This window comes from Salvelinus fontinalis, unplaced genomic scaffold (assembly GCF_029448725.1).
Source record: "Salvelinus fontinalis isolate EN_2023a unplaced genomic scaffold, ASM2944872v1 scaffold_0406, whole genome shotgun sequence".
Classification (NCBI taxonomy): Eukaryota; Metazoa; Chordata; class Actinopteri; order Salmoniformes; family Salmonidae; genus Salvelinus; species Salvelinus fontinalis.
The window spans coordinates 164,534-174,834 of NW_026600615.1; the positions used below are offsets into that span (position 1 = coordinate 164,534).

Genomic DNA, 10,301 nt, shown 5'->3' on the forward strand with positions numbered 1-10,301 from the left:
AACACCGAAAAGGGCCTATATTGGAGACCAATAGTTGTCTGGCACACTGCTTAGGATTTCAACATCATGAATAACGTATTTCTAGTTCCCACTAATTTGAAAACAAGACAAAATATGACTTGTTACTAACTTGACTGTCTTAATTGTGAAATTTAACAGACGTACATTGTTGCACAACATCATGGGCATCACCTTTTACCTCAAATAAACAGTGGATTTCTGCTGTTTTTGGGCCTTTAACCGTCTGACTTTGTTGTTCACACAAGAGAGAGGCGTGACTATCATGGATCCTCTGGGGAGCCTCAACAACATCCTGATGCTGACGAGGCAGAGAAGAGTCTCTCCAGATCACAACTCCTCCAGAAACACCAGCAGAGACCCACAGGGAAGAAATCTAACTGCTGCTCTGACTGTGGGAAAAGATTCAACTCTTCAGTAAAACTTAAAATACACCAGAGAACACACAAAGGAGAGAAATCTTTTAACTGTAATCAATGTGGGAAGAGTTTTACTACATCTGGCTCTCTGATTTTACACCAGAGAACACACACAGGAGAGAAACCTTATAGCTGTGATCAATGTGGGAAGAGTTTTACAACATCTAGCCAGCTGACTATACACCAGAGAATACACACAGGAGAGAAACCTTATAGCTGTGATCAATGTGGGAAGAGTTTTACCACATCTGGTCATCTGACTTTACACCAGAGAACACACACAGGAGAGAAACCTTATAGCTGTGGTCAATGTGGGAAGAGTTTTGGTCAAGCTAGCCAGCTGACAGTACACCAGAGAACACACACAGGAGAGAAATCTTATAGCTGTGGTCAATGTGGGAAGAGTTTTGGTCAATCTATCAATCTGAAAGTGCACCAGAGAAGACACATAGGAGAGAAACTCTATAGTTGTGATCATTGTGGGAAGAGTTTTGTTACATCTGACCAGCTGACAGTACACCAGAGAATACACACAGGAGAGAAACCTTATAGCTGTGATCAATGTGGGAAGAGTTTTACTACATCTGGCTCTCTGACTTTACACCAGAGAACACATACAGGAGAGAAACCTTATGGCTGTGGTCAATGTGGAAAGAGTTTTGGTCAATCTAGCCAGCTGACATTACACCAGAGAACACACACAGGAGAGAAACCTTTTAGCTGTGGTCAATGTGGAAAGAGTTTTTGTCAATCTAGCAATCTGACAGTGCACCAGAGAAGACACACAGGAGAGAAAGCCTATAGTTGTGATCAATGTGGGAAGAGTTTTGTTAAATCTGACCAGCTGACGGTACACCAGAGAATACACACAGGAGAGAAACCTTATAGCTGTGATCAATGTGGGAAGAGTTTTACTACATCTGGCTCTCTGACTGTACACCAGAGAATACACACAGGAGAGAAACCGTATAGCTGTGATCAATGTGGTAAGAGTTTTGGTCAATCTAGCCAGCTGACATTACACCAGGGAAAACACACAGGACAGGAACCTTATAGTTGTGGTCAATGTGGGAAGCGTTTTGGTCAATCTAGCCAGCTGACATTACACCAGAGAACACACACAGGAGAGAAATCTTGGAGCTGTGATCAATGTGGGAAGAGATACTCTAGTAAAAGATCTCTGAGCAAACATCAGAAAATACATGAAGGAGTTTTTTCATGATATCAATTAAATAATTAAATAATGTCACAATGTAGATTATTTTAACATTGTAGTAGTTTTTTAATGAATGTCAATGTAGAACCCTAAATGTTTGCCCCATGTTCAATTGATTTTACCCTCAGGGAAAAAACCCAGGCTCTGAATTGAAAGAGTTACTATTTATGTGATTTAACAAAAAGTGACTAACAAAAAATAATTGTGTTACACTTACCACGTTGGTGACCCACTGGAATCAAAATGTAGCTAGCTGTTTACCACGTTGGTGACCCACTGGAATCACAATGTAGCTAGCTGTTTACCACGTTGGTGACCCACTGGAATCACAATGTAGCTAGCTGTCTACCACGTTGGTGACCCACTGGAATCACAATGTAGCTCGCTGTTTACCACATTGGTGACCCACTGTAATCACAGTGTAGCTAGCTGTTTACCACGTTGGTGACCCACTGGAATCACAATGTAGCTAGCTGTTTACCACGTTGGTGACCCACTGGAATCACAATGTAGCTAGCTGTTTACCACGTTGGTGACCCACTGAAATCAAAATGTAGCTAGCTGTTTACCACGTTGGTGACCCACTGGAATCACAATGTAGCTAGCTGTTTACCATGTTGGTGACTCACTGGAATCACAGTGAAACACTCCAAAATGTTTAGGTTTTCAATATATCCCAAACTGTTTCTGCATATTGGTTATTGATTTGGACACGTTAAAACTGTGTTTTGATATTGCACAATTCCCATTTAGCAAAATGTCATTCAAAAGACGTTGAATATATGTTCCGTTGTAGTTGAAGATGAAAGTTGAAAATATGTCTTTTCAGGTCGTTTTTTCAATGAAAAAAAATATTATCATAATAATATAAATTAGTCTATAATCAATTTTATTAACAATCTCACATCACTCCAGTATTTCTTGACAACATTCAAGTGCTAATTGTCTTTAGTCCACTACTGAAGAAGCATGACTCAAATCACCTCATATTTCAAACATTCAGCCTGACAAAAGATACATGTTTTATTATTCCATGCCTCACCATTAAGTTAATTATTGCCAATACATATTAACAAAGGGGTGAACATTTTGGTTTTGATATTTCATATTATGTAACATTTAGTAATCATAGTTATTCATGCAACCAACTTGACATTTTTGGGTACAATTATATTGACATTGTTACCCTGCTTTTATATCCAACAACATGCCTATCTAGTGAATCCTGACAAGAGAGAGAAGCTCCGCAGTTAGGTGGAAAGTTACTACGGATATCGCAGGAGTTTCCTCTTGAAATCAGACATGTCCGTGTTAAGGTCAACTTGGTTGCTGATTATCTCAAGGGTGGGCAGTCAAATAGATTTGTGTTTTGCATTTAGACAGGAGAGAAACCACAATTTATTTTGACACGTTTTTCCCGTGTTGGATATTAGTTTTTATCTCTTATTCTTTTCTGTATTTTTTTTTAGCTGCACTGTTGGGGGCTCGTAAGTAAGAGTTCCAGTGTTGTATCCGGCGCATGTGACTAATACAATTTGATTTGAGTTTTGTTTGGGCTCGTTCCAAGGGGACGAGAGTTCTAGAAGCTAGTGAGGAAAGAATGGAAATGGAAATGAAAAAGGAGAAAAAAATAATATGATTGTATATTATTATTTAGAAATGTTTTTTTCTTGTTTTTAATTGTTGACAGCCAGTAGACACCATGTTTATATTGTAGAAGGTGAAGCATTGTAGATTATGTGAAATGGAAGTTGTGGAGATACTCTGAATGATTGGCTATGAAAAGCCAACTGACATTTACTCCTGAGGTGCAGATCTGTTGCACCTTTGACAACCACTGTGATTATTATTATTTGACCCTGCTGGTCATTTATGAACATTTGAACATCTTGGCCATGTTCTGTTATAATCTCCACCCAGCACAGCCAGAAGAGGACTGGCCACCCCTCATAGCCTGGTTCCTCTCTAGGTTTCTTCCTAGGTTCTGGTCTTTCTAGGGAGTTTTTCCTAGCCACCGTGCTTCTACACCTGCATTGCTTGCTGTTTGGGGTTTTAGGCTGGGTTTCTGTACAGCACTCTGTGACATCAGCTGATGTAAGAAGGGCTTTATAAATACATGTGATTGATTGATTGTACAACTGAATGCATTCAACTGAAATGTGTCTTGGGCGCACTGATTGGTGTCACCTCGTTAGTCAGTATGTGTTACACCTGTGCTGGCTTGTCCATCACGTTAGTGGGAAGGTGTTTCACCTGAGCTGGTCCAGGTTCTATTTAAGAGTGTCTGACCCAGTACTCCAGTTGTCTTGACAAACTTAAGACAGGAAAGCAAACCAAAAAGGTGGAGAGTCAACACCTTTAGTTGCTCCACCTTTTTGGTTTGCTTCCTGTCTTTAAGTTTATTGTGGGTTTTTCTTTTGTTTTCCTCTTCTTGGGCAGATTTAGTGGGTCTCATGGTGGGTGTCTTTTCGGTCCCAGTTGTTGTTACTAGTCAACTTTCAGTGACACCCCCATAGTGTCTTTCAGAACCCCTCCTAAAACCCCACCTGTTTAGTTGTTGTCAGTGACTCTGTTAGTTCTAAAAAAAACAAGCTTATATTTTGGGTTGGATATAGCATCATATTGTTAATATTTTAATCAATGGCATTTCCTTTCATTTTCTTTCTTTCTTGCTCATTAGTCTTTCAGTTGTTTTTCTTCTGTTTTTTATCCTCTTATGTTTGTTGTGTATGTAACCGATGTGAAATGGCTAGCTAGTTAGCGGTAGTGCGCGCTAATAGCGTTTCAATTGGTGACGTCACTCGCTTTGAGACCTTGAAGTAGTGGTTCCCCTTGCTCTGCAAGGGCCGCGGCTTTTGTGGAGCGATGGGTAACGATGCTTCATGGGTGACTGTTGTTGATGTGTGCAGAGGGTCCCTGGTTCGCGCCCGGGGTGAGGGGACGGACTAAAGTTATACTGTTACATGTACTAAATATATCTGTTTAATTTTTTGTGTTTAATTTTCATAGTTTTTCCTGTGAAACCATTGTGTTGCATCCATGTCTGAAATGTGCTGTATAAATAAAGCTTGATTTGATTTGAAAACATTGCAAAACAAATTAACCCAATGACTGACCAATCAACAGACTCTTGGTCCATCTTAGTATGAAAAACAGCACGTAGCAGCATAGCCTTTATGTCATTATTATAGATGACGTCCCACACCGTAGCAGCATAGCCTTTATGTCATTATTATAGATGACATCCCACACCATAGCACGTAGCAGCATAGCCTTTATGTCATTATTATAGATGACATCCCACACCGTAGCAGCATAGCCTTTATGTCATTATTATAGATGACATCCCACACCGTAGCAGCATAGCCTTTATGTCATTATTATAGATGACATCCCACACTGTAGCAGCATAGCCTTTATGTCATTATTATAGATGACATCCCACACCGTAGCATGTAGCAGCATAGCCTTAATGTCATTTACCAAACCACTGGCCGTGTTTGAGAGCATCAAATCCATGCTGCATTGTGGGAAAAATGGTGACTGGCTGACTGATTTATAAATTATAATGAGTAGTTATTTATGATGTAAGGTGATTTGTAGATCAATCAGTCGCCTGCAATGTCGAACCAGCCCAATACCAAACCAATCAGGTGGTTGTTCGATGAAATGAATCTCCAGACGTCATTGATGACGTGCTGCTGATAAAGTGATACGGGCATCAACACAAAAAAAAAGTTTACTGCTTTCAATGCAGTGATTCAATTCAATTCAATGATACCTCCGGTATCAAACATAACATCCATATTGAAAAGTTGACAAAACAAAAAGGAGCAAGCAGGTTGATTTCCTCTGTCGTCTTGAGCCCACGGCAAGAACGCACCAGAGCCCACCGTGCTAACGGGTTCCCACTAGATAACACAACCACACAGTTAATGAAAAGCATGAGGTGACGCTTGAGCTAGATATCAACCTATCGAGCTAGTGTGACCTTCCTGGTCTCTCAAGTCAGTGAGTCAACACAGGAAGGAGCAATGGATGGATAGTTAATTTATTTCCAACGCTGCAATGATGGGACACACACAGTATGGATGAATGATCAGTAGTGACGGGATATAAATAGCACTCCCACAGCAATTCTACATTAATCTGCCCTTTAATATACTAACAAAAAAACAATTGAAATGTCTATCAAAGTTATTGTGATCGTATAGTGGATTCCTAATAATTTCTAATTTACTATAATAAATGAAGCAATTGTTTACATGTGTCTCATATTCACTACATCAGAATAAACTGTCATCCATTTTACTAACAAAATATATCAAATATACCTGAGAAATGACTCAAAGTCCACCTCTGGTGGCGAGGAAGTATAATACACCTAAACTAACAAAACCGGGCTAATAAACTGGCTGGTGTTCATGGGTTTATAGAACATGTACTTTATACATTTGTCATAAATGACCTGCATTGATGAGACACACAGTGTGGATGAATGATCAGTAGTCGACGGTAAAAATAACACTCCTAAAGAAGATGCATTTTCCAGTTAGATACCAACTTGAAAGAGGGAACTTTAGCATAAAACCCACATGGAAAACGGAGATTTGGCAAATAACATATAAAGAGAGGCTTATTTGACACCAAACCAACAACAGTAGTTACTAAAACATAAATTGCTAATGTATGATTTAAAAGGTGGATTTTATGATGTAATGTCAACTTTATATATTTCTATGCCGGGACTATTCAATTTTGAACTCACCCACAGCAATTCTCCATAAATCTGCTGTGGATTACCCGGAATCCCGAAATAAATTAATACATATGTGATAATTCAAAAACATAACTGGTTGTGTTCATAGGGAACCAGATCGTGAACACAACTAAGTTACTAAGTCTATAACCACACTGTATTGTTACACTGGTGAGTAAAAACTCATGCTTCCTACACTAACTTTTTGTCTGAACATTATAATATATATTTTACGTCACACTAGCGTCATTGTCTTAAAGTCGCACATCTTCATCGCAGTCAGAGGTTCAGACTGAGCGTTACCCACTCCAGTCAGCAGATGGCGGTGTGCGATTTTAAGGCAATGCTGTTAGTGTGACGTATAATCTAGTGGACGGAACGCAATGCTGTTAGTGTGACGTATAATCTAGTGGACGGAACGCTTCTTTCAGCAGCAGCAACATTTAGTCAGACACCTCCGTAGCTTCCTAGCCAAAATAGCCAAACCCATAAAGCTCTTTAGAAGATTTAGTGTATATTAGCCACTGTATTTTAAACCCTCTTCTGTCGTCTAGTTAGTAAGTTATCCTATTCCATTTCATATTTACGTTGTTGTAGTTATTATTCAGCTGGCGGGCTGGTTAAATTAGCATTAGCCTAGCTAGCTAACATCTCAGACCATGAGTTCACTAAATTACTCTCTTCCTGCTGAAGAAGAGACGGTCTGCTGGACGGAGAAAGAAGCTCTCATCAAAGAGGAGGAGGAAGAGAAGGATGTTACAATACAAAAACAAGTAGAGGGTGAGGCTGTTACAGGGAAAGAAGAGAAAGACGTTACAGTGAAAGAAGAGGCGTTCAGAGTGAAAGAGGAGGAGGGTGTTACAGTAAAAGATGAGGAGGTTTCAGTTTTTGAAGTGAAAGCGGAGGAGGGGGAGAATACGGTCAAATCAGAAGAAGAGGAGGAGGAAGAGGAGACTGTTACAATACAAAAACAAGTAGAGGGTGAGGTTGTTACCCTGAAAGAAGAAGAGAAAGACGTTTCAGTGAAAGAAGAGGAGGAGGGGGAGATTACGGTCTCATCGGAAGAAGAGGATGAGGAAACTGGATATCTGGGCCCGATTTCCCAAACGCAATTTAAGGCATCCAGTGGTTCTAAAGATGAACTTAGCCATAAGATGGTTTTGAGAAACCGGGCCGTGATTACCACTGGTAAGTACTGTCTTAAATACAGAGGTACAAACTCTGCAGTTGTTGAACTGATGTTTGGTGTTAAAGGGGAAATCTGCAATTGCTACATCCATATTTTGACTTTTAAATTATTTATTTATAGGCATTGATTCTTGGATAATATAACACATGCCTCATGAGCTTAGTTCAACTGTTGTACCCCATCAGAACCCAAAAGAAGCTTTTTTTACTCCAATGTTTAGAAACAATGTAAATCAACAGCCTCAACATGGTTAACTATAATGTTAAAATCATGGATGGTCAGTCCTTTCATCCATAGGTCTGTCTATGAATTTGAGAGTTGTTAAATGTCTCCAGACCCATCATCATCTTATCAGCAAAACAGTGGTGGAATTACAGCTTTGTTATTGTTTCAACTTCAGATTGGTTGATTGATGTGTGGCTTTTTTAAAGGGACAACCTAGTATTTAAACAGCAACAAAATGGCTGCCCAGAGACTTGGTTTGGTAAACAGCTGAGGGATGGGGGCTGGAGAAATGTAACCACTCTCAAATTCATAGAGAAAGCCATTGTAGCAACCGTAACCCAACACCTAGCGACCTCGTCAAGAAGTTCAGACATCTTGGCGTAACAGTTATAAGGTGTTGGCTTGACAGTCGCTGGACCCAGGTTTGAGTTCAGCTCAGGGCAACCCCCTGAATTCACTACACTATGAATACAAGGACTGGCCATGCATGATGTCATAATGATAGTTTAACCAGATTTCTAGGTTATATATTATATTCTAGAATTCATCCATGATGTCATAGTGGTAGTTTAACCAGGTTTCTAGGATATATAGTATATTCTAGAATTCATCCATGATGTCATAATGATAGTTTAACCAGGTTTCTAGGATATATAGTATATTCCAGAATTCATCCATGATGCCATAATGATAGTTTAACCAGGTTTCTAGGCTATATAGTATATTCTAGAATTCATCCATGATGTCATAATGATAGTTTAACCAGGTTTCTAGGATATATAGTATATTCCAGAATTCATGCATGATGTCATAATGTGTCATAGCTGTCGCTTTCCTCATCCTCGGATGAGGTGAGGAGAGAAGGATCTTCGGACCAAAATGCGGAGTCAGGGAAATATGCCATCTTTATTATATAACACGACGTAGACTAAACAAAACAAAACACTTTAACAAACTACAAAATAACAAAACGACGTCGACGCAACCTGAACATAAACTTACATAGACAAACGTAAACTCACGAACAGGAACGGACATCGAAACATACGAACAGCCAAACAGTCCCGTTTGTGAATATATATCGAACAACACGAAACATCACAGGAGACAATCACCCACAAACAAGCAGTGAAAATGCCCTACCTAAATATGACTCTTGATTAGAGGAAAATGCAAACCACCTGCCTCTAATCAAGAGCCATACCAGGCAAACCGAAACCAACATAGAAACAGATAACATAGACTGCCCACCCAAAACACATGCCCTGACCATAAACACATAAAAAACAACATAAAACAGGTCAGGACTGTTACATAATGATAGTTTAACCAGGTTTCTATATAGTATATGCTAGAATCCGTCCTTGATGTCATAATGATAGTTTAACCAGGTTTCTATATAGTATATGCTAGAATCCGTCCATGATGTCATAATGATAGTTTAACCAGGTTTCTAGGATATATAGTATATTCTAGAATTCATCCATCATGTCATAATGATCGTTTAACCAGGTTTCTAGGATATATAGTATATTCCAGAATTCATCCATGATGTCATAATGATAGTTTAACCAGGTTTCTAGGCTATATAGTATATTCTAGAATTGCCAGTGAAGATTTCCTGTAGGGTCAAATTGTTAGAGCTGTTGATAAGTCATTGTATAATATTCACCCAATTTATTTTCATGCCATTACATCAATACAGCCCATCCAGAAGAGAATAAACTCTTCCCGATCTACCTCCTCCTGCCGGCCTTCATACATTCTGACGTTGCTGGTAATCGGCTACACAAGCAGTGTGCAACCTACATTTGGAGTGCAAATGTATCTTACCATTTCTACTGATCTGGTGCCAGTTATGATTTTCATATGTTCATTTTACTGGAACAGTTTAATTTAATTTATAATAGTATCTCAAAATCATTGTCTGTGATTAATCTACATTCTATCTAAATGAAAATTATACAAATCTAAAAGTAACTTTTATTGCCATTGCCAACTATGTAAAAATAGCCTACAAATAAAAACATTGCAAATAAATGTCCTATAAATCGCATGGCCTGTCTAAAACGGACTTGAAACATTGTATAAAATATTCTGGGCCCTCAGTTTCCCGTGCCTGTGAGTTCTCGACCGACACAGCTGTAGGCTATTTGTGAAAGGGATAAGAAGTAATCAGGTGTTTTGACATTTCCACTGGATCAGAGCATTACGTTTTTCCCTTTTGTGCCGAGTGGTTATCGAAAGGGTGAGAGCTGGAAATATTTTACAAATACTTTGAGGAGTTATTCTCATTTGCAATTGATTTTGATTAGACTTTGTTTACTTGCTGTTTGAGGTGAAAAAACAATTTGCTTTGAGAAGCTCCACAACTCATTAGTGGTTCAGCGTTAAGACAATCAGAAATACTATCAGACATCCCCAAATGGGCACATTTATAGATCTACATTTGTGCTCAGGACAGGTAGACTAGTC

The 10,301-nt window shown here is 39.0% G+C and overlaps 2 protein-coding genes across 2 annotated transcripts; both read left to right on the top strand.

Annotated features, from left to right (window-relative positions):
* Positions 1–264: 264 nt before the first annotated feature.
* On the top strand, positions 265–4,777 carry LOC129845927 (zinc finger protein 135-like; the record flags this gene model as incomplete). The annotated part of the gene is made up of 1 exon (XM_055913901.1): positions 265–4,777. A coding segment is annotated over one exon (1,395 nt), but the record flags the coding sequence as incomplete, so codon positions are not given.
* A 1,947-nt stretch (positions 4,778–6,724) lies between these two features.
* Positions 6,725–10,144, top strand: LOC129845928 (cilia- and flagella-associated protein 251-like). The gene is made up of 2 exons (XM_055913903.1): positions 6,725–7,600; positions 9,532–10,144. The coding sequence occupies exons 1-2, from the start codon at positions 7,072–7,074 to the stop codon at positions 9,669–9,671; spliced, it is 669 nt and encodes a 222-aa protein (XP_055769878.1). The 5' UTR covers positions 6,725–7,071; the 3' UTR covers positions 9,672–10,144.
* The last annotated feature ends 157 nt before the right edge of the window (positions 10,145–10,301 follow it).